This window comes from Halyomorpha halys, unplaced genomic scaffold (genome assembly GCF_000696795.3).
Source record: "Halyomorpha halys isolate HHAL.00 unplaced genomic scaffold, Hhal_1.1 Scaffold1017.1, whole genome shotgun sequence".
In the NCBI taxonomy this organism is placed as follows: domain Eukaryota; kingdom Metazoa; phylum Arthropoda; class Insecta; order Hemiptera; family Pentatomidae; genus Halyomorpha; species Halyomorpha halys.
The window spans coordinates 485,876-511,093 of record NW_027107632.1 but is presented as its reverse complement, the minus strand read 5'-3'; the positions used below and the strand labels follow the sequence as shown (position 1 = coordinate 511,093).

Sequence of the window (25,218 nt, the reverse complement as noted above, 5' to 3'; positions counted from 1 at the left end):
CGTTTAACATGACTTCAAATAGGGCTGCTCACAATCCTATAGTTATAACATTTAACATGGTAAAACATATAACATTTAACACAACATCATGAATACCCCTAATGTATGCGTCAAAATCATTGCAATCCGATTTGTACCTCATCAAACCGCAGACTTACTTCTGTCGAAGTTTTGAAATCTCTCATTTGTTTTAATAACTTTTATTAAAATTCCAGTAAGACTTTAGAAATCGAAATTGGATTCGTCATTTCTCCGTGGAATCCCTTTTCTTAGAACACCTCATGCATCAAAATCCGTCTCCTTTGAAAGCAACGAAAGGGATCGATACTGCCTTAATATATATAAATGCAATGATTTAAAATGCCAAAAATAAATGTATGGTTTCCTTCCAAAGTCGATTTCCAAGCTGAAATCTTGAATTTGAAATAGATAGAGACAGGACCTTGGGCGTAGAAAAAGGGCATCTATCCAATAATGAATAGTAATACATTAAGCATCAATCGTACTTTCATTAATATCCATCCCTATTATCTCAATCAATCTTGGAAATTTAAACGAAAATTTTAAATCATCAAATCAATTCTAAGACAGTTTAACTCACGTGAAACCCCAAGTATGAAAAAAATGGAACATGTTAATATGATACATTCGCGACATAGTATTAATAAAATTTTAAATGGGAATGATTCAGTTGCATTCAGCGACGTTGACCACAATCCGATAGTATTATCGCGTTTGTTGATGATTTAAAAGGATCTTTTTATACATAATTATAAAAATATTTTAGACCATAGATTAGATTTATGAAGAGGGAATGAATCTGGCAACGAATGACAAAAATGGACAAGTCACTGACAATTTCCATTTAATTTATTTATATCCTGTTATTAATTAGTATATAAATACTACGATTAATAGTTTTTTTTTACTGATTGTATGTTTATATTACCTTCATGAGTTAATTTTTAAGAAGTGTTTCATTTCATGTTTTTATCTATTGAAATACATATTTTAATAAATTATTTATTGTGTTATAGTGCGTTTCATCTATTTTTTTTCATATATTGCCAATTAATAATCCTTTTCATAATAATTATTGCTGTTGTTCCTTTACCACTAGTTGTAACGTGTTTGAAATTATTCATTTTTAATTCGTTCTCCAAAAGAGTTCTTAGTTCAAAATCATTTTTTAAGTACATCAGTTGTATAATTGAACATTTTGGCTCCCTAATTGCATATTTGGAGATTTTTTATGCAGCTTATTTTATGTTTTTTGACTGTATATTCAGCGGGTTTTCACTGCTTAAAAATCTGTTCTCGTTATTAGCGTTTCATAATTAATTATAAATTTAAGATTTATAATCAGTCCTCTACTAATCGGCTCTGTGCTAATGTGCGGTAGGATTTGCAAATTTCATTTGGAGTACCGGATAAATAACATTTATTTTGAGGTGGAGGACACAGTAGGTTTTCCTTTTCCTTTTGATATTCATAAATAAAAATAAAATTTTTAAAAAATATGGATAAATTATTTGTTATTTAAGAGTGACAAAATGAAATCCTGAAAATCGTATATTTTTAATTAAATCCTTACTGAGTAATAGATTAATTATTCAAACTTTAACAGTAGCGATTACTTTAGAAACAACTCAGTTAAATATTACAAAACAATTTTTAAAAAATACGAATTATAGGTTACTTGAAATCTAAAATACGATTAAATAATCTGAATCAACCACAACGAACAGTTTCGGATACAAGAATTTTCTAAGGGAAATGCACCTGTGCACTAGGTTAATTTCATAAGCCCAATTGGAAGTGTTGGTCTAGTACAATATAGTTTACTTACATAATTATTGAAATATAATTTTCTTTTCTAATAAAAAAAAATATTTGTTTACCCTCCATGAGTGGAGCGGGGGCGTATTCCCAGCGACCTTCGCTGAATAACGAATAAAACATGATGTATTATTGAATAATTTTTATTTAGAATAATTCCCGAGAATGAAGAGCGGCCACAATCTAAAAGGACTCTATTATTTGGATATTGTAACCCCATATGGGTTGTATAACTCATTCATAGATCTAATTTTCCTATTGAACTCAATATAGTTTCTTAGATAAGGTAATCTTCCTTTATGATGACTGTCTTTACATGGACTGTGATAGGTCAAATAATCATGCCTATATATGCCTTTTAAAGGTATCTAATAAACTATATTGCATTTTTGACTTTTGATGGACTTACATGTAAAATCAATAGATAGAACCTGTGCTTGTCATCTTGTGATACTTGTCATTAATACCACCACAGTCCACCAAATATTCTTTTTTTTACTGAAAAAGCAAATTATTTTTTCATTGAAACATTATATGCCAATTAATCCGGTACAATATAGATATCAATTTTAAATTTCATTGATTTACGGATGATCATTTTTCTTGCCTATGAATTCCATTGTACGTAATTATTTGGATCAATTGGTTTATCTTTTTTTTTTCAAGTAATACATTAGGTTTCGATAACTATTTGTGTAACAAATACATAACGTCAAGCACCGCTCTTGCTATCTTATACGGCAAATAATGACTCTTAACTCAATTTATTTTTTACTTCATATTAAAAAAAATCTTGATTGAAGAAAAATACTGTGATCAGAGCACTATGAAGCTTACCAGTACATTTCCAATAAAAGCTGTCACATTGAATCTTCTGAGATAAATTTGTAAAATAATGGATTACTGCTTTACGACTCAATTGAAAGGAACAATGAGAGAAACTGAAATCCTATAGAAACAAAATAAATCGTTAAATTAATAAAAATCATCAAATAAATTATATTACAAGAATTCAAAGGAGCAAGTTCGTATGAAAATAAATGTTATACATAAATCATAACACACCCTTTACGTAAATAATTATTGCACTAATTTTAAAAATGGACTATATACAACTCTTTCACTGTTTTAGCGTTTATTTACATTATTTATATGAGGCCCATATCATTAAAAAGTCAAGTTCAATGAGATGTATGATACTAAGAGCTAGGACTTTCACAGGGGACTAAAGCAGATAGGGACAGTGATAGAAATCAATATCAACAGCTGGTTTCAACTTTTTGAAGACAAGTTACCTACTAACCTAACCTCGGGGGTCAATAATTTATAATTGTTTTTATATTTTCTGAGTAATAAAAGCAGGCAACTATAAAAGAACTTTGCATAAAACAGCTTGGTAGTCCGGGGTTCCTTTCCGACGTTATACTTCGAAGGAGAATCTTGTTTGTTTAACTAAAGATTTTGAGAAGTAATTTAATAGTTAAATAAAAAACTATAAACGTAAGCGAAATAACAAGAATTATGAAATCTATAAATTAATATTTTTAGGTCAAACAATCGCTGTTATATGTTGAAGAGAGCCTCAATACAAATCAGAAGACATGCAATAAATAACAAAATCAACTCGCAGTTATAGTGCATTTAATATGAATGTATTATACTGTCCCTGTTTCATTATTTTTTATTTCAAGATAATTATCTAATTAATATATAATTCATTGCAGTATATGCATTAACTTGGCAGATTATGTTTTAATTCAGCTGCTTCTTAAACCAATAATAACTCGAAAATGTAATAAGAACCACATGGTCAGTAAAGCTAATTTTTATTAGAAGATAAGCGTTTACTTTAAATTCCTGATATGGCAAATTATGAATATTATTCAAAATAATTACGATCCTATTACAAATATATACAGAGAGATTTATTTCTAAGAAATTCAGTTCTTCCTATAGCAAAATTGTGACGTATTGACAATCAGTTCATCTTTTCACGTTTGCCTGACTAATGCCCAAATAGACGAGCTCTAATTATTGACTAAATACAAATAATTTTAAAAATATCTTATTTTAGATAAAGCAAGGTAGAATAAAGTTAAAGTATTGTTTTATTGCTTAAATTTAAAAAATAAACACGATATGACCGCCTTTATAAAATAGTGAAATTAATAGAAAAACAATTCACAAAAATTAAAAGGAAAAGTGATAAAAGTATAACTAAACTTGGTTTAGACGTTTGCTCAATGGTTTCCGAATTTAAGTTACATTTAGTAATGCTCTTACAAACAAGTGGAGCAACGTCACCAGTTAAAAATGAAATATAAATTAAATATTTATAAACAAAAGTGAATATATAAAGAAAATAATTAATTTGGAAAATATAATTCTTACATGAAAAGATCAAATCCTTAAGTGTCATACATAAAATATTTTAATTTTAGGTCCTTTCGGAAAAATTTTGAGATGGGGTGGCAATTTTCCCCCACTCCCCCCTCATTCAAACACTGCGACGAAACTCCCCTCGACAGCAGATCTCTCCGTGCTTTATGTTAAGGCTTCTACCGACTGCCTTGTAGTACTTGATGGAGGAAGAGTAAGCAGCTCGAAAATCAGACACTATTTCATCCAACCACCGTAAAGTAAAACCGAGGTAACTATATTTTCATTAGTATTTATAGACAATTTACTTAACTTAAGTACCATCATCTAATAATTATTACAACTATTGTTCTGACATTGAAACTTATATTAGAATCATATAATCATAGTTTTAAGAAGAATACGAACTTATGGCTCGTTTTGGGTCAGATCCTATGGCATTTACGCAAAAAAATAACTCTTATAGAAATAACACTTGAAGACAGCCCCTTGACTCTAAAGCTCTGGAAGTCGTGAAGAAAAAAAAACAACACTTCACTCCAATCAACATCCGAACTGCACCAAGCTATCCGAAGTATAATATATTACGAGTATAATACAAAATCAACAAATTTTCGGTCGAACAGTAGATTTTTAACAAACAAAAGACCCTATGCACGATGTTCTCCATTATGCTCCTACGCTACATCACGTAGTGAAATGTAGGTTTCAAAAAACGACAGCGCTAGTGGTTAGTGAACCTAACTTAACCTCCCGTTGCCTTTAGTAGACTTTTAAATTGAAACGTTTTAAGTTGTGAGTTAGTGTTGTTTTGTTTTGTTTTTGTTATTTTGTATCAAGATTTTTTATTTATTTGTAACTTACTTCAAATATGTCAACGCCAGATGTGTGGACTTGTCTTCGAAAAGATGGTAATCTTTTTTGATAATTATTTATTTATTAAACGATGTTACATATAATTTTTACTATCACTTCATTATTCTTTTTTATCTAACGTTCAAACTATATTCTTGCCACATTTTTTAATAAGCTTGGCCTTCTTTTGGTTAGCAGAAATTTCTTAAAATTTTGAATGCCAAACCTTATTAATCATTTTTGTCAGAATTTATTATTTTATATTAAAAAAAAAAAAATGGTTAAGATGAAAATTTCATTTGAGTTTTGACATATTAGAAGAAGTAGGATGTTTACTTATAAGTTAGCCGTTTTTAATCAGTAACACTTACAGAGCTGTGTAGGTGTATTTTGCATTCTCTTTTGTGGTACTTAAATACTTAATATCACAACACGACCTCACAGTTTATGTGTAAATATGTTTAACAATTTTTTAAAACTTTCGTTGATCATAAATCATTGTCGATGTTTTGAATGTACGTAACAATTCACTTCCTCATTATTAGTTGTAATTTGGACCAATATTCCAATTTAGATTTCTTTAAAATAAACTTATTAACGCTACTTCGATATTATTTGACGTCATCTCTGAAGGAACTTCGTTATTTCTAGTTTTTCTTAATTCATTATTTACGAGCGCTCGTTCTTTTTAACTTAAACGTTTCTTATGTTAAAAAAAAAAGAAAAAATTAAAAATTAAATCACCTTTATTAGTTAACTACATCGTAGCCGCCATGTTGATGAACTCTAATAATCTATGCTTTCTACTGCGATGTTCAACGTTCTGAAGAAAGGAACCATTATCTTCGTTTCCAGAAATGGTGAGCGAGTGTGATTTAAAGGTCTTTTTATACAATTTTCGTTATTTCATTTCTTTCCTCCCAGCGCTGAACGTTTATCGTCCATAGTTAAGAAGCCAGCAGATTTATGCGAACGTGTTTCCCATTATATGTGAAAACTAAAAATGGCCATTGGTCATTGAGCTGGGAGTAAGATGTTGTTTGTTTTCATATGTTTGTTTAATTAATGATATAATTACCCACAATTGATTTTATTAAATAATTATTCGTGAGTCATAAGTTCGTTTCTGCACTAGTGGTATGATTTAGAAAAAATATATATGTTAAGTCTAAATGATATACACGTTTTTATTTATATATTTAAAAAACATTTTATTAGCTTTTGCGTCCGTTTCTGAGATAATAATCCTTTCATAAAACAAAATTTGTGTTTTGAAAATTAATTATTGTTGAAGTAATAATTTTTCATCCTATCATTATGTGAAAACTAATTTTTATCAATTAATAATTATTTGAGTATTTTTCTTCATTGCTTAATTTTATGGATGTGTTCATTTAAAAATATTTTAATGTATGTTTCCATTGTTTAAATGTTTTGCATACATTTCAAGTTTTGTTTTTCTTTTCTGTTTTTTTCTCAGTGAATGAAACCTAAACCGAGAAATATGGAGAGCCCTCCACAGGAGGCCAAAGTGCCTTCAACTCCTAGAAAGTACAAACAAATCTGTGTTAATAAATTTAAGTTTGACCCACCCCCTGAAGCACCTGTATTCTCACCTACATTAGAAGAGTTTGAAAATCCACTTAAATATATAAATAAAATAAGACCTATTGGTCAGAAAACAGGAATATGCAAGATCATCCCACCAGCGGGATGGAAGGTGCCTTTTGTTTTAGATATGGATAGCTTAAAATTTACACCAAGAATACAAAGAATAAATGAACTTGAAGCAAGGACTAGGATAAAATTAAACTTTATTGATCAGTTAACTAAATTTTTTGCTCTTAAAGGGAAGACTTTTCAAATACCAGTTATAGAAAAACGAACATTAGACTTATACACACTCCACAAACTTGTAAAAGAGGGAGGAGGCCATGAAGAAGTAACTAAAGTAAGAAAGTGGGGAGAAATCGCCCAAAAAATGGAATTAACAAATGTGAAGTCTCCTGCTTTGTTAAAGACTCATTATGATCATTTAATACTTCCTTTTATAACTTCCAGATTAGAAGCAGAAAAAAATAAGGAAATGGGAGATAATGAGAAAAGGAGAGATAGTAATGGTAATCCTCTTGATAACAGTGATTCAAATTCTCCATCCTTTAGAGAACTGAAAAGTTTAACATTTTTAGGGCCAGGTCCAAAAATGGCAGTTTGCGATCTGGCATTTACGAAATCTGTCAAAACTAGAACCCGAGGTAAGAAGATAATGTATGAATTTGATCCATTGGCAAAGTATATGTGCAAAAGTTGTTCTAATGGAGACATTGAAGAGTCATTAGTGACTTGTTTAAGTTGTGAAGATAGATACCATTCTTCCTGTCTTATACCACCCCTAACTGATACCAATTTGAGTGGATGGAGGTGTCCAAAATGTGTGGCTACAGAAGCTTGTAAGTCATTAGAAGAGTTTGGTTTTGCACAAGCAGAAAGAGAGTATACATTGACTGAATTTCATGAAATGGCTGATACCTTTAAAGAAAATTATTTTAAATTGAAACCTACAGATGTACCTACTAGTAGAGTTGAATCTGAATTTTGGAAAGTTGTTTCTTCTATTGAAGAATCTGTCACAGTTGAGTATGGAGCAGATTTGCATGTTATTGATCATGGTTCTGGCTTCCCTATTAAAAATAAACCCACTAAAGTCGATATAGACAATGATGTTTTTGATAAATATGCTGAATCTGGATGGAATCTTAATAATTTGCCTGTGTTAAAAGCATCAGTATTACGACATATTAGTGCAGATATATCGGGAATGAAAATACCGTGGATGTATGCTGGTATGTGTTTTGCCACTTTTTGTTGGCACAATGAAGACCACTGGAGCTATTCCATCAACTATTTGCATTTGGGGGAGCCAAAAACATGGTATGGAGTTCCTGGAAGTAGTGCTGAAGATTTTGAACGTGCAATGAAAGCTGAAGCTCCTGAACTTTTTGATTCTCAGCCAGATATTCTTCATCAGCTAGTTACCATTATGAATCCAAATGATATAATGAAAACAGGCGTTCCTATTTACAGAACTGACCAAAGGGAAGGTGAATTTGTCATTACATTTCCTCGAGCTTATCATGCTGGTTTCAATCAAGGTTTTAACTTTGCAGAAGCTTGTAATTTTGCACCTTATGATTGGCTTCACATTGGACGAGAATGCATTAGTCATTATTCATCATTAAAAAGATTTTGTGTGTTTTCCCATGATGAGTTAGTATGTAAAATGGCTGAAATATATGATGAATTGGATAAAAAAATCTTACTTGCTACCTACAAAGATATGAGAACAATGGTTAATGCAGAGCATACCAAGCGAAAGTTTCTACTCATGCAGGGAATAAAAAATGCTTCCAGAGTCAGATTTGATGAACTTCCAGATGATGAACGACAGTGCTTTGTTTGTAAAACTACATGTTTTTTATCTGCATTAGTGTGTAAATGTAATCCATTAAAACTTGTTTGCCTAGACCATTATAAACAATTGTGTGTTTGCCCAGTATCAAATTACAAGTTGAAGTATCATTATAAAATTGATGAACTTGTTGCAATTTTGTACTTAATGAGGAATAAGGTTGAAAACTTCGATAAATGGATAGTTAGTGTGGATAAGTCTTTTTCAGATCTCAATAAAAAATTTTATTTTAGGATATTCACAGAACTTTTAATTGACTCCAAAGATAAGGAATTTACAAAAGATGAATTATTGAATGTACTTGAAGATCAAGTAAAAAGTTGTTTACAAATTTCATCAACAGCTAAGAATTATTTAATGAACTTGAATGGAGATCCTTCTAAAATTCACAAGAAGAAGCATGTAAATGACTTAATTGAGTTTTCTAATAATTTAGATAAAGTTCCTTGCAATTTAGTTGAGTCCAACAGCATTAAAAACCTTTTGGAATGCTCCCTTAAGTTGAAAAAGATAGCAAAAAAATTATTAAATTCGAAGGTTATGAACAAAGTTCGGATTGATCACTGTATTCGTCTAATGAAAGCTATAAACATCGATTTTGAAGAATTATCTGAGTTAGAAATAAAATTACAGACCTGTGATTGGACGGATAAGTATAATAAAGTTATATCCCAGCCCTGTCATGTTGAAGAAATAGAAGATTTAATTGAAAAGGCTTCTACATTTCCAAGGTCAAGTTTAGCTTATAAGCAAAGCATTGATTTATCCAAATCTTTAGCTTCTATACTCTCATGGAAGTACCGGCTAGATATGGCACTTTCTTCACCTCACCTTACTCCTCAAGATTTAAGGAATTTATGGTCAGAGCTATCAGGTATGTTACAAGTTAATTTTCCTGAAAAAGAAAGATTAGCCAAAGTTATTGAACAAAGTGATCACATTGAACTCCAAATGAAGTCATTATTGAGCGGTGAAATGGTCCTTTATTATGAAGAAATTGTTAAATTAATAACAGATGCTAAATTGTTACCAGTTTGTTTTCCATCACTTCAGCTACTTCAAGAAAGTTTAATTGAAGTATCAAGATGGCTTTCAACAGCAAAAAAATTATTCCTTAAGAGAAGTTCCCCATTTGACTTAATGAATGCTTTATGGCCTCGAAAATTTGTTAATCGTAATAATTATTACAAAAGAACAAATGGAGTCCCATACAATGTTGTAGAATCAATATTTGATGTATCTGGGAAAAAATTCTCGAAAAGAGATTATCGACAATGTTATAAAACTCAAATAAAATCAATATTTGAATTAAGACTGCAGAACAGTAGTGTTACTGTTAGCAAATCTTGTCCATGCGGCTCAGAATTAAGTAGCAGAACTTTAGAGTGTAGAATTTGTTATACAGTTTATCATAGTCGATGTTTTATAATTGAAGATAAGAGTAGTTGTCCTACTCTATATAACTATTTCAACAAGCTGATTTGTAGTTTCTGTTTCCGAACAAAACGTCCACATATAGATAGGGTAAGAGAGTTATGTTACGATTTAAATAATTTGGCTGTGAAAGTACCTGAATGTTTTGCTTTAGAATACAGTCTTACTAAATTTAATGATTGGCAAAGGAGAGCACAAAAAATACTAAGCACCAAAGAAGTTACGTCAGCATTGCATCTTATCAATGCTAATTCCAAAAAGATTTTAAATTCAAATTCTGTTCAACAATTAAAAGCCAGTGCTCCACCTCATAGTTTGATTGACCTTAATCAAATCAATATTGTTCAATTAATAAATGAGGAAATTAAGGATTTCAAGCATATATCAGTAAGTATTGATAAACTTTTAGAACTTAGACAGTTGATGATGGAAGGTGATATAATGGAAATTACATCCACAGAAAGTTCAGATATTTGGATGGTGCTTGAAGCTGCTAAGATGAGAGACTATTTCATTATAAATCCTACATCACTTCAACCATCTACTTCTAAAATCAATAAAAATCTTGTCAAAACGAAATTAAAAGTGGTAAAGAAGCCTGGAATGAAGTCAGTTAGAAAAAATCCCAACATAAAACGGATCATGAGAAAAACTAACATGTCTACTATAACTAACCAGAACTATTTGTTGAAAACTAAACTTCTTCAGACTGAGTCAATATCAAATATGGCTCCTTCTTCCCCTGGTGCTTCCTCGGTAGTTAGTGAAACAGGTGAAGATTGTGCTGCTGAAAATTGTTTGAAGCCAACAGAAGATTCTTTGGATTGGGTTCAGTGTGATGGGAAGTGTGGTCAATGGTTTCATATGAAATGTGTAGATCTCACCAAACAAGAGCTGTCAGAAGATGATGAATTTTTATGTCTTCACTGCATAGGAGATAGTCCTTACAATGAAGAAGAAATACAAATATGTTCCTTAGATAACAACCGAGTCAATTTCTTCATTCAGTAGACCTTATTTCAACTAAGCAGCTGTTCTCAGGTAACACCTTAAATTATATTTAGACATTCTTTTTAGTTAAATTAGTCAATTACAGTTATAATCATTGATGTGCTGTCTGTTTCTTTAGCAGTGCTAGTACATTTAATTAATTTCTCAATTCAACCTATTTAGTTGATACATTATCTACAGCCTGACATTTAAGATTTCTCAATTTTTTCCATATTACGCTTATTTAGCTGTCTGTTGTTTAATATGTTTTATAAATAATAGTTATTAATATCACTCTATTGATGATTTTATTAAGATATGGCATTATTATTAAAAGATGTGGCATGGTATATAGATTGTACAAATTCACTCTTTGGAATAGATCAAATTTGTAGAACTAATGTTTCTTGTTTTTCTTTTCAGATTATCTTAGGCAGTTTATTAGTAAAGTTGAACATCCTGGACAAATGATAACTATTGCTGCTGCTCAGACTCTAAGTGTGTCTGAGCAATTATCAAAGTTAGCTGAAGGTGAATTTACGAATAATTTATTACTTTTTACAACTTTATGTCTTGTAAACATGTCCCCAACATTATATGTCACCACTAAAAAGTCTCGTGCTAAAGAAAGAGGCTGGTGACCTTTGATGTCACCAGCAGCCACCATGGTATAAGAACCATTGTACTACACATTTATATTTACTATGTTTATGTTCTTTGCAACTCGGGGAAAAAAAACTGTTTCAGATTATTAATAGGAATTTTAAAATCTATTAGAAAATTTTATGAAATGGGTTAAAATTAACCCTTTTTGTAAAAGAGAGAGAGATTTTACTAATTTTATATCAGATAGGTTTTAATCTCACTGAAATAGTCCGACAGGGCTTATATGAGAAATTTTTAAAAATCTTTCTTTAAAGTACATTTAATTTTGTTTATTTGAAATAATTATCCTTCTCATGTTTTGATTAGTAATGCAAAGTGAATAAATATAAATTATGAAAGTATTTTATTGTCAACTTACTGAGATAATTGGACAAATATTTTATCAAGGTTGGAAAAACATTTCTGGAAATAAAAGGCATAATATAGATGTATTATATACTATTTGAAAGCCTAAGATTTTAGAAAAAAATTTAATGGAGATTGCCATAAAATACATAAATAAAAGTATCTTTTCTTACACGAAGGACAGAATATTTGGCAGGGACATGTGCAGTTGGTTTTCTGTTTCAATAGTGTGATTAATGTTCCATACCATCATAGTTATTTTTGTTAATTTCAATTTAAACCTTTTTTGCGAGCCTTGCAGTTAGTCGACTGACTAACAACAGAATTTAAATTTTAGAAAAACTGTTATATTTTTATATTTCTTTCATACTTTTGCAAAAGAAAAATGTTGAAGTTTTGCAACAAAAAATAATATAAAAGTATTTTCTTGAAAACTGTTGAAGTTGGTATTTGCCCATCTGCCAATTTGAAGGTTCATTTGGAAAATTAGTCTGGGAAAGTATTGGGGCAGTGAATAATACAGAAATATCTGTTCTGAAATGTGTGAGAATTTATTTCAACTCCAAGTGTAGGGTAGTAACTGAAAGTTGTGTGATGTGCTCTCTGCACCACATTTTTATTTAAAAGCTTTTGCTTTATCTAGATGTATATATATCACAATTTTATAGACTAATTGTGTGGGGTGCTACATACTTTTAATAAGATATTGCTACTCTCCTATTCAGAAAAATATGTTTTTTCAAGCTCCTCTTCTGTAAAGTTAGGGAAATGTTTCATAGTGTCTTTTTTCCTCTGAACTACTGATATGTACGATCCTAAGTGTAAAATAATTAGATAAGAGTATAAACACTGAACATGTAGACATAAACATATAAAGGAGAATAAAATTAACCAAAATGTTGTACAATGAAGACTAATTATACAAAAGACAAAATTTGGTATAGTACAAGACATGCAAAGTCTAAAATATAAATACAAGATAAAGAAACAATTACTAAAGTGAAGACAAATTATGAGATGTGGAGTTTAACTAGGTAGACAGTTCAGGAAGGAGAAAATAAAAAATTATAATTAAAGATATAATTAATAAAAAATGAGGATAATGAAAGGAAAAAGAAGGGGAAGAATGTATATGGTTAGAGAATGGGTAACAAATAAGAAAGAAAAGAAAGTTAATTGTATTTAGGATATATCTATTGGTAAAGGAAATACAATCTTTATTAGCTTAGTGATCAACACAATTTCGGTCCAAGGTTTATATAGATTGATTTAGAAATTCAAGAGTTGCACCAAACAAGGAACAAGGAAGTGTGCCAAGGATAGAAAGTGTTTCAAAGATATAGCAATCAATGATAGGTGTGTCCAGATTCTTAAAATATAGGCAGCGGGAGTAAAGGGATTGATGGATTGTTTGTGTTAGAAAATATACGAATTTAGGAAATTGGTGATAACGAAAGTTGCGTGGAGTTTTTTTTTTTGTTTTGTTTTTTCGGCCAAGACTCCCATTGGAGTCCTATACTGAGTGGAGTTGAAGAAGTAAATAAACAAATTATGAGAGATAGTTGACCGTGGATGATGAATGAGGAGAAGATGGTTGGGGTTGCGGTCAATGAAAAACGCAAATAAGTTCGATTAACTTATTTTAATGTGCCAACGTTTCGGCTAGAATTTCTAGCCTTCTTCAGGGCTAAAAACAGAACAAGATAACAACCACAGTAAGTATAGAAGAATAAAAAAATAAAAAGGAAGTATAAACAGAATAATTTTACACTTAAAATGATAATGGCATAGAACAAGCATGTAACAATATTTTCAAATCATTTTATGTGTAAAATTATTCTGTTTATACTTCCTTTTTATTTTTTTATTTTTCTATACTTACTGTGGTGTGGTTGTTATCTTGTTCTGTTTTTAGCCCTGAAGAAGGCTAGAAACTCTAGCCGAAACGTGGGCACATTAAAATAAGTTAATCGTACTTATTTGTGTTTTTCATTGACCGCACCCCCAACCATTTTCTCCTCATTCATAAATAAACAAATCAAATAAAATTGTAAAATATTTGTAGAGAAAGTAAAAAAAAGATATTATAAGAAATTTTATCATTTTCTCTAGAATGTTTATAGAAAAGGTTCACATAAAACGTTTTGTGCCAATTTCATAAATTTTTTGTAGATTTTATCAAGTTTAAAAAAGAAACTAGATTCTAAAAAATCAAATTAAAATGATCTGATAGATGAATATAGTTGATTGTAGAAATAATATATGGAGAAGTTGGTAAGATATGCGGTGAGTGAAGATACAATCGTCAATCTACTGACCGATCCCCTGACCAACGTCTTAGAAAATAATCTGAATTTAGATTGCTAAATTATTACACTATTGAGTTAGTGAACACACTTAACTGGCATAGAACAAGCATGTAACAATATTTTCAAATCATTCATTTTATTCAAAATAACTATTCCACTTGGCCAGGCTCCCTGTTTATCTATAACGCTACTACCAATTATTTTATAATAGAATTCACAATCCTAGCTCATCCAAATTATATATTTGCTCTTAATCAGTTTCACATTTATATTTAATTCAATATTATATTGTATGTATATGTTTTCTTTTAGGTATCACCTTGTTGGACAAAGAACTAAAGAAACAAGTTCTTGAGAAACACGAAGATTTAGTTTCTCAAGCTACTTGGGTCGAAAAATTACAAGGTGTACTCTCAGTTATGCATGTACATGTCCAGGTAGCTAACTTATGTAAATAGACGTATACATATATATATATATATATATTCATTTTAAACTATTTGAAAAAAACCTGTAAATATTGCAAATTTTATTTTTAAATATACAAAGATTTTTATTAAAAAATACTAGTCTATTATTTTATTATTTTTTTAAGTATAGTTTTATTCCGGTTTAAAAATTGTGTGTATGTTGTTTTTTAGTTTTGGCATAACTGTCTCTTGCCTCTCTAGATAAATTTATAATTCAATTCTACACAGTGCCTATTTGAGTTCACAAAATGGCATTATTTATCATTTAAGGGTTTAGTTACCTATACTTCCATTATAATCCCTTTATCTGGTTTTGTTAGTTGATTGGTAGTATGTTTATTCCTAGTAAATTTGTTAAAATAAGGAATGCTTCCTTGTTTACTGAAATTGTATATATGTATATGAAGACTTGAAGTTAATAAACATTATATATCCACACTTTATTCTACCGTGTGTTTATTATTTGCAATTAATATTTAATGTAAACATTTATTAAATAATTCTGCACATTTTGTTTATACTTAAGTCTATAATTGGTGCTTTATATATGCCATGTGGTTATAAACACCATTCATATATTCACTATAAACACTATTATTTGATGTATCTTGATTGTTGATTTTTTTTTTTTTTTTTAATGTTTAATTAAAATTAACTGCAATCCTGTAATTGTAGTTTTAATTATATTAAATGGTGTAAGATATTTGAAACAGAGCTTTAAATTAAGTATTTTTGTTATTGAAACAATCAATCTTCCAGTATTTTATACTAAGGTTTATCGAAAGAATGGTAAATTGATTTAACCGCTTCTACTGAGAAAAAGTATTGTTTCCTTTATTGTTTTATGTTTTCATTTTTTATTAGTTATTTATATAGACATTCAAGTGATAAATAATTGTGTATCTTAATTGTTTTGTAATAACTTATTTAATGTTATTTTAAATTTTTTTAAATATTGTTTAATTTCTAGAACGGTGTGAATTATTGCAAATATATATATATTTTTTTTTTAAAATGGAAACTAAACAATTTTCCAAAACTGGTCTCCAAATAAAGATATTTTTCTGTAATTGGTTTTCAATTTTTTCCCCTTAATGTATAAATGAATTAGATCTTTTATATATTCAAATAAATATCACAAATTACTATTGAATCAAATTACAGTAATTACCAAATCTATCCTCTGTGAATATAAATAAAGTATCTGGCTTGAATAACTAAAGTATTCTGTATGATTAGTTATTTTATGTATTTCATTTGTGTTTTTTTCACAAATGAAATTTATACAGTAACTGATTATGGAATATATACAATGTCTGTATCAAGCCATTTTTTATTGTTGAATGAAGGGACCAAAAATTAATTGTTCTGTTTACTTTAATTCTTTAGAAACTAATAAGTTTTATTTATAATTTAATTTTGATAAAATTCTAAATTATATTTTATATTTATAATATAAAGCATATTTTTTTTTTACAGTATATATATTGTGGAATTCTTTTCTTACTTATCTATATTAATTAATTGTTAAGAATAGACATAAAAATATATATTTTTTAATAAAGCTTTTGTTAGTAAGAATATTTTTCATAGCTATTTTAAATATCAAATTTAAAGAATAAAATAAACCCATAATTGAACAAATTGTGTTTATTTCAGATTCTAACTATTTAAATTTAAAATTAAAGCTAAAAAAAGTGATCTTATAAAACAAGCATAAAACCACCGGATTAATTTAATTTTGTTTGGGAATAGGCCGTATTAAATTGTTTTAAAATTAAACATAATAAATTATGATTTAACCTTTGTTGTCCTCTTCCTTAATTGTTGGTTGTTCCTCATGATGTTTTACAGTTGGAAAATTACCGCTAAGGTTATAATTGTGTTGAAGAAGTCCACTGTTCTTCATCAATTTAGCTACTATGCTTTTGTATCACAACACTATTATTTCTGCCATTCACTTAATAACTTTATTTGATTAACACTCAATTGTTACTGGGCATAACAATGTACCTCACATATTATAACTCAAAAATACTCTGGTTTTTACACGAACTGCATATGTTTACTACTGGAGCAATACTGGACTAATAACCTTATGTGTCCGTGAATCATTCAATATTGGACTGCTTTGTCTAAAGTAATGGGGTTTTCGTACTGTTCTATAGATTGTTAATCTCTTCTCTTTTGTTATTCATTTAGGTCGACTACAGAATTACTTAAACAAATATTTATTATTATAAATTTTTACATTATTCTTCAACTAGTTATTTGTTTTAAACATTTATTTTTCTAATTTATGACATAATTTTCATTATCTCATAATTGAAGACATAATTATTTTTAATTGAAGACAAATACTACTATAGGAGAACCATTGTCACTTATTTGATCATGTCAGCACTGTACTTTTCTTACAACATAAATATTTGAAATTCCAAAAAATCAATTAAATCATTACTAACGGAATCAGTATAATGTTGGTTGATAGATTTTATTGCTCATAATTTACTTAATTACAGTTTTATACCACCTATTACCAAAACAAATTCCTATCTTTTTCTTTAAGTTATGTTATTATTCTAGAATACTTATTTTCACATTGTTTTTAATGCTTTATGGATGTCTACAAATACTTATTACTAGATTATAACCCTGTTATGTGATGATATCAGCCATATGGATTTTTATGGTGTCCTCAGAAGGACCTTATAATCTAATAAATAAAATCTTTCGATCTGGGAATATGATTGGATAATGAGAAACATGGAAATAGGGTGTTAAGTAGAATAAGTAGAAAGGAGTGAAGAATGATTAGTCAGGATATAGTAATGTAAACTATACAAAAAATAATCTTGAGCAGCAGATCTTCTCACACCTAAAGTCCTATTTTCACCTCATCTTGGTGTGAAAAACAGATTACTTGTGGTGTAATTATTTCATTAATTACAACAAAAAAAATTGAGAACCATGAAAAGCCATTCTCTTACACCAACCCAATTATTCTAGAAATTTCCAACCCTCTACCATCAGAAGGGGCTGTATTAATGAACAATTGGTAGATAAGCTGATAAAATTAAGATACCTAACATGCACTTTTCAAGTCAATTCGCACATAAATTTTCGACCCTGTAACTTAGTTAGGTAAGAAAAACATCAAAAACCTTTAAAAAATGAAAATAACATTAGGACATGACAAAATTTTAACTGAAATTTATCCTCACTTTGAGATTACTTTTCTCCCTATTCAACAACCCTAAATTTCAAATTTTATCCAAAAGGAACTTGCCGGAAGTGCTCAAAGTGGTGAAAATATATATCAGACATTCCCTAAACTATGTACTAGTACTTTTCAAACAAATATAAAATGCACCTTAACTTTATTTCAAATACCTCTGATACGATACAGTATACAAATCTATCGATTTCCAGGAAATACGGCAAAAATCATTAGTCCTGTACAAGGTAGTATAGGTATTAGTTACAAAGCAAATAGAAGTAACATTTAAAATCGTAACCTCTGAATTTGTTGGTTCCTCAGTCTCATTTCTTATAGACATATTCAAAGAATTATGTCTCTTACAATTATTAATTGTTTAAAGGGAAATAAAATTTGACTTAAACAAGTTTTGTGTTGTCCCATCCCAAACATTTTTCGTCATTGTACCCTTTTTCGACTAAAACATTTGTGGCCCCCTTGTTGGTCTAAAAACTTCACAACACCCATGTCGAACTATAATAATGTACAAATGTCATCACAATGCAGTTGAGTATGTAGGAAAATAAAAAAAAAAAATGCTCCATGCTTTGCTATTTTAATATTTTTCTTTGTGATAGTTTGAGAAAGTAGCATACCCCTGGCACACCCACTTTAGGAACCACAGGTCTATATGTATGTGTAAAGTTGTTATGGCAATGTTACATGTGTGCATAAGTTGGACACTTCAGCTTATTAAGATACTTGGGTTTTGAACTCTTATGGGCAATCTTATTTAGAACCATTCTACATTGTACTTGGAAAAAAAAATGGCCATCTTTTATTTGTTTTGGGTTCTGAACATATAATAATCAATATTTGACAAAAAAAAAGTTAAAGAAATAAAGTATAAATATAATGCATAACTAAAAATTATAATAAAAAAAAAAATTAACTTTTATTTTAGACTCGTTTATTGTTTACCTTTTTTTTTTGTATAGTATTACATTCTGTCATATAAATTCAGACATTATATAACACATTCACACCATATACACTGTGTATTTTTTAAACTAATATTAAAAAATACACAGATTTTCATTTAAATATAGGTATTTCCTTAAGCATTTATTACTGATTAAATTTGTTGCGGCCTATTCTCCACAGTTTCGCAAAAACTGTTAGTGAAGGAGGACACTGCCAACTCTCCTTGTGAGCTCCCTGCCTTCCCTATTGAACCAAGCCTTGATGAAGACCTCTAACATTTGTTGAAATGTTGGTTTCAAGTAAATATTTTTGAATATGTTTCTGGTTTTACCATCTGGACCATCTTATCCTTCAAAAAAAAAAAAAGAAAGAAATATAACTTGTTTGACTCAGAGGGATGCTTATTCAGTTTGTTGGCCAATTTATCTCATATTGATGATTTACCTTTTGATGATAAGATTTCTTTCATAAGTTCCACAAATTAAATGGATCATTGTTTCTTTCTCTATTATCTAGCAAATAAGTATTTAAAAAAATTAGTCACCATTCCATACCATTCTTTATCGTCAAATCTTCCTTTGGGTTTTCTTTTCGACTATTGATGATAGAGCCCCTTAATTATTTAGAAAGCTTCCAGAGTGTGGTTTTACTTTGTTAGAAATAACTGCTTTTCATTGTAGCTTCTGTTTTTTCCTTATAATATGAAATTTTAGGAATTAATTTCTCTTGAGAATACTAATGGTTTTCTTCTACTGGTCCCTAAAAATCTTCGTTGAACAAATATGTAGTCATATTTGGAATAAACTGTTTGTATAAATATCTTTAGAAAGCTCATTAATAGATGAGGGTTGATTTTCATTTATGCTATTAGAAATTAAGACATTAATTGTTTTAATGAATGGAATATGGTCCGGGTGCGGTAATAACTATTTTAATTGAGCCAACGTTTCGCTCCACGTTTCTGACCCCACGTTCCACTCTGACTTTGACTTCCGTCAAAACAGCCCTGACGAAGCCCTGCAACGTGGGGCGAAACGTTGCCTCAATTAAAATAGTTATTACTATTTGAGTTTTATTTGACCGCACCCGGACCATATTCCATTCATTGATGCACACAGTCAATCAGTAATCTTCCATTAATTGCTTTAATTTCCACCTCTTTGTTCAAGTATGCTCATGAACTTTAATATTTCTGAAAATTAAATCTAGTATCTGAAATCCTTTCACAAAATCTGATTCATTTGTACCAATACTGAAAAATCATCAATTGAAAATAGACATTCATGTTCCATACCTCAGTAAGTATATGGTATGATATGCATTTAAAGCGAAATTGCAAAATGATTTCATACTTGACAGCATTTCTTTTTTTTTTTTTGCTTTGCTTATCACCCTAACAAGATTAAGAATTGTATTCACCAGTGGCAGTTACAAGATTTAATGACAATGACTTGTGAACATGAATTATGACAAACTCTACAAACCACTAGTTCTAATTGTTTAGTACAATTTATAATAACCCTCTACCATTTATTACTGGAATATCAATGGATTTGTAGTTTGAGGTTCTCTGAGTTGAAGGAGAGCTGACTGCTGGTATTCAGCAATTATATTTTTGAGAAGGAGTTGAACTGAGAGGAAGTTGTGACATTTCCTTTGATTGGTTTTTAGATTACACATTATCACAAGAAAAGTGGAAATAACATGCATTAGGATAAGAACTATTTAACCATGATATGATCTAAAAATAGATAAATATGAATATTGTAAATATAAATAAATTGAATATAGTTTGTAAATAAGAAATATTTATAAGAGGGTAGAGTAAGCTGATAGCATTTTTGTGACTGATTGAGATGTATCCTCGTAAAGCAAGAAAAACAAGTCTAAAAACATATCAACTTCAGGGAAGAAATCATCTAAAATGAAGTCAAAGATACTCAATGAATATGAGTATAATACTCGAAATTCTTGCTTTATTTCTTTTCTCTAATTTTCCAAAACTTAAACCGCTTGTGATCGGAAATGGTTTGAAAATGAAATTTGGAAATGACTAACTGGCCGGCTGCATGAGGTACAGTTAGTATCTCTATCTTTACTTAGACCTTCATATTTAAGTTAACAGACTTTATATTTTTTTACCTATGTATTCAATGTAATTAACATGTTTTGAATTATATTTAAGATCCTAAGGGTTTGTCATTGAAATTGTTATATGCAGCTAAAATGTATCAATTAAGAATTTTGGTTTTTAAACATCACTGTCATATTAAAAATTGTAATAGTAATTATAGAATTATTATAATGGATAGTGTTTGCTGAAATTTGTGCTTAATCACTTCCTGAATAATTTAAGAAGCTTAAAGACACGATGGGCATTTATTCTGTAGAAGTAATCAAACTCATTGCAAAGCTGTCTAATAAGATGCCACCTACTTATAAATCCTAGATGTTTAACATTTCAAATTCTATGTTCACTGAGACAGTTTTAACTCTGAGCTAGTTTCCTTTTCATAAAATGCAATATACATTATACAGCCCTTATATAGATAGCAAACAAAATTGGAATAGGATGATTAATTTCTGTCACAGAAAAAATTCAATATTAATAAGTAAATTTAAGTGAAATTAAATTATTCTATTCTGCAAAGTTAAGAATAGTTCACTGATCTAATTATATCAGTGTTTCCCAACTCAGAGAAGTCCGCAACCCACTAAGCCAGATAATGGACCACGGCTCACACTCCTCACTCTTGACGAATGGGGTCCCCCCTGAAAATATTTGATAAATAGGTTGCTTAAAACTGCTTACCAAGGCACTGTAATAATTTTATTACCAGTTAAAACCTTTTAGCTAACACTAAAATATGAGTAAAGTAAACTATAAAGCAGTTTTAAAAATAGCTTCTCATAAATTATGTGCTGCCGAACCCTTTCCGCAGCTCAATCCCAATGCTCTTGCAGTCCACTTCTGGGCCTTGTGTGAATATATTATTATTTTCAAAATTATGACATATTAAATAAATGAGTTGTTGAGGTTAAGAAGAAAAATAATTAAAATCATTTTTTACTTGCTTAAAATGAAGGATAATAAGTAATCTCACAAAAAAAAGGAGCCTAATTCTTTTCCTTAGAAAAGAAATTTTTATCTACTAAATATTTGTGTATATTTTCTTAGTTGATGAAAACCAATAAGAACAAAAATATACTTTTTTGTACATAAATATAAAAAAAAATAGTAAATGAAGGAAAAAGACATAATCACTGATTTCACTATGTTCTACATTGAAATTTTGATAAATCATAGTTAAGGAAATGAAGCCGTTTTGAAGTACAAAAGATCGGCTTGCTCTGAATTTTTGATATGTTAATATGGCTTGGATTGACATTAAAAAACTAACCTTGTGACTTCGGCATACATCTAGAAGTTTATTTCATTCTATAAAAACTCTAAAATTTTTGTTTTTTTTTTCATTCCATTCTCAATATCTTTGAAACAATCTATCACTCCAATAGGGTTTGGTATTGTCATACATTCATCAAAAATGATTCATCTTGAGAATAATTTCATATCGAAGGAACTATCAAACTTACAAACGTATAAAAGTCCTCAAAGTCAAATTTGTTTAATTCACTCTAAAATAGTTTATAATGATTATCGTTGTCACAGTTTCCATGATGTTTGCCAAAATTAAGTCTCAAAGTCATAATTTTTGGTTTTTCAAAAGAAATTCTGTATTTGGAAAAGTTTTATCCTTGGTACTATTAAATACACAGAGTTCAATTAAGGATCAAATTTGAGCAAATTTACTATACTTAGAAAAAGGTATTTGTTGATAGTTTCCAAGATAATGAGCATGGAATGGAAATTTTTTTAAAAAATTAGGGGTTTTCTTGAATAAAATATTTTTATTAGGTATACTTTCTCTTTAAAATTTGTATTGTTTTATCGTTTGAAGTATATTGTTATGTTTATTTAATGGTTATATTTTTCATTTGATCGATCCGCAATACATTTGAATTACATCAAAATTGGGTTGATTTAAATCATGAAAGCAAAACTTTATGTTATGTAAACATTTTTAATTTAAAAGTTTAGCTCTATTGTTGATTCATTCCAGGAATATTTGAAATATAGGAGAAAGCATAATTTATTTATGTAAGAAATGAAATTACTTCTTAGTAATTTTCTATTTCACTACTTCACTTACTGAATTACTCTGTAATCACTTTGGTAATTATCTTTAAATACTTGAGTTTGAAAGTTATTGTATTTATTGGGTCATGATCACTAATTAAATTTAATTAAACATTTCAATGTTTACTTCTGTCTTTAAAATTATTATATTTGACTCTTAGTAATTTTTATAAATGAGCAAAAATGCTCTATATTTTTAAAATAAATCAACTTTTCCTGGCCAGAATCATACACCTAATATATATATACATCTTGCTTGTATGAGTTCTAAGAAGAGACTGATTAGTTGCGGTTTCTCAGTGCCTGGTATTCGCTAAAAAGTTCAATAAATAAAAGTCTTCTTTCTTTTTTTGTCACTTTGCTATCTCTTTAACTTTAAAATAATTGTCTTTAAAAACTTAATCCATTTCATATATGTAAGATAACAAATTTTATAAGTTCGAATTGTTGGTGTGTTTCACTAATCATAAGTGAATGACCATCAGCGCTTGTTTTATATGTGTTGTTATATATACTGCATTGTCCCAATGTCTTAAAAAAATCATCCCAATTATACAATACTGAAATATTTACATTTATAACTTAAAATTATGAAATATTTATTTTACATCCAAATAATTAAATAAATATTATTTACCAACACAATGCATTCATATGCTATTCAAAATGTCTAATAACTCTATATTTCAAAAGAATTTTTATAAATTATAAATCATTCTTATTGAGACTTACGAAATAAATTATATATGCCTTTTTACGTATAAAACTTAACAAATTTTTTTTATCATCAAAATAATATTTTATCCACACTATTGATATTAATCAACTTTTTCAAATATTTTTCACGATATTTACATTTTACTGTTCAATTTCCAATAACAGTTAATATATTTTTATTTTATTTTACAAAAGACGTAAAATATCACTAAAATATACTATTAAGATAACAGAAAATTTAAATGATATCTTTTAACACTGATGAAGCCCTGTAACGTGGGGTGGAATGTCGGCTCTCATCAATAGTTTTTATTACTATTTGTGTTTTTTGTTTTTTTTTACCACAGCCGGACCATCTTCCTTGCATATAAAATATATTTTAATTAAAAATGTTTTTTGCACATACAGATGCAATGAGATAATGAGAATTGGTTCTTCTTAAGGCTATCAGGTATAATAAAGTAGGTAACATTCTGTGCAATTTGCCTCCCAACATTTTCCCACAGTTCTGTACATCTTAACAGGAGTTTTATTTATTTTTTATTGTTATTTATGTATTGTTATTACATTTGTTACCTCCCACTTTTGACTTTAGAAAAAAAAATATTTTCCTAAAAATGGGTGAAATCTGAGTTTGACTTTTTCCTATCTAGTCTTCAAGTATGAATAAATATGTTTATTTGTTCCCAATGCACCAACTTGGAAAAATACTTGGTTAAATGATTAGAAACAAAACCAGATTAAACAAATTGTATAAAAATACTGTCTCGGAATGTGCTACAATTGAAAAATTATTCTTTGTATTTATTATTTTTTATTGTTTTGCTGGTCAATTTTTCTCGTATATTTTAAGGTTTTCATTAGTTAAACTATTATTTAATTATTATTACTACACATAATATTACTAAAACTAATATTAACTTTTTTATTTTATTTTATTCTACCTTCAGGACCCAGCCATGATGAAACCCTGAATATAGGACGAAATATTAGTTACTAGTAAATAGTTTTTCTGCTATTTTAATGCCTTTTTAACCGCCATCCAGATCATTTTCCTACAATAATATTAACTTATTTTGTTCCAAAAAAAAAGAAAATAAAACAAAAAAGCTCATATGATATTTTCTTCAAAATCAAGTAATCTCTGTAAGAATCAACTTAACAGTACCACGAGTTCACTATTTTTAATTAATCCTATCTTTCTCTGCGTGAAAGATTTTAATAAAAGAGCCCATTTTTAATAAGATTGACTTCAGGTCTATATTTCTTTCAATCATCACTGTTCTACACTTTATCATTTAAAAGCATTATAAATATTCTTCTATATCCCACTGAAATAAAATGACAAGTATTAATTAATTATT

At 28.9% G+C, this 25,218-nt stretch overlaps 1 protein-coding gene and 1 long non-coding RNA gene across 6 annotated transcripts in view; one reads left to right on the top strand and one right to left on the bottom strand.

The window, feature by feature from the left end:
• The window catches only part of LOC106687841 (uncharacterized), an 11,793-nt gene extending 5,855 nt beyond the window's left edge, over positions 1 to 5,938 (bottom strand). The window contains exons 1-2 of the long non-coding RNA XR_001344236.2: positions 5,818 to 5,938; positions 2,677 to 2,788 (exon numbers count right to left, since the gene is read on the bottom strand). This is a non-coding gene — a long non-coding RNA (uncharacterized lncRNA). The remainder of the gene's footprint in view (positions 1 to 2,676; positions 2,789 to 5,817) is intronic.
• fws (four way stop) overlaps positions 4,324 to 25,218 on the top strand; it is a 34,691-nt gene continuing 13,796 nt past the window's right edge. The window contains exons 1-4 of one of the 5 annotated variants that reach the window (XR_010843041.1): positions 4,324 to 4,489; positions 6,554 to 11,017; positions 11,390 to 11,497; positions 14,599 to 15,826. Coding sequence is in view for 2 of the 5 variants with exons in the window: in XM_014431980.3 (XP_014287466.1) it covers positions 5,090 to 5,129; positions 11,390 to 11,497; positions 14,599 to 14,723 (273 nt within the window). In the remaining 3 variants the exon portion in view is untranslated. Of the gene's footprint in view, positions 4,490 to 4,577; positions 5,130 to 5,829; positions 6,102 to 6,553; positions 11,018 to 11,389; positions 11,498 to 14,598; positions 15,827 to 25,218 lie in introns of those variants that run through there. The other 4 variants (XR_010843042.1, XR_010843043.1, XM_014431980.3 and 1 more) reach the window with 4 other exon arrangements.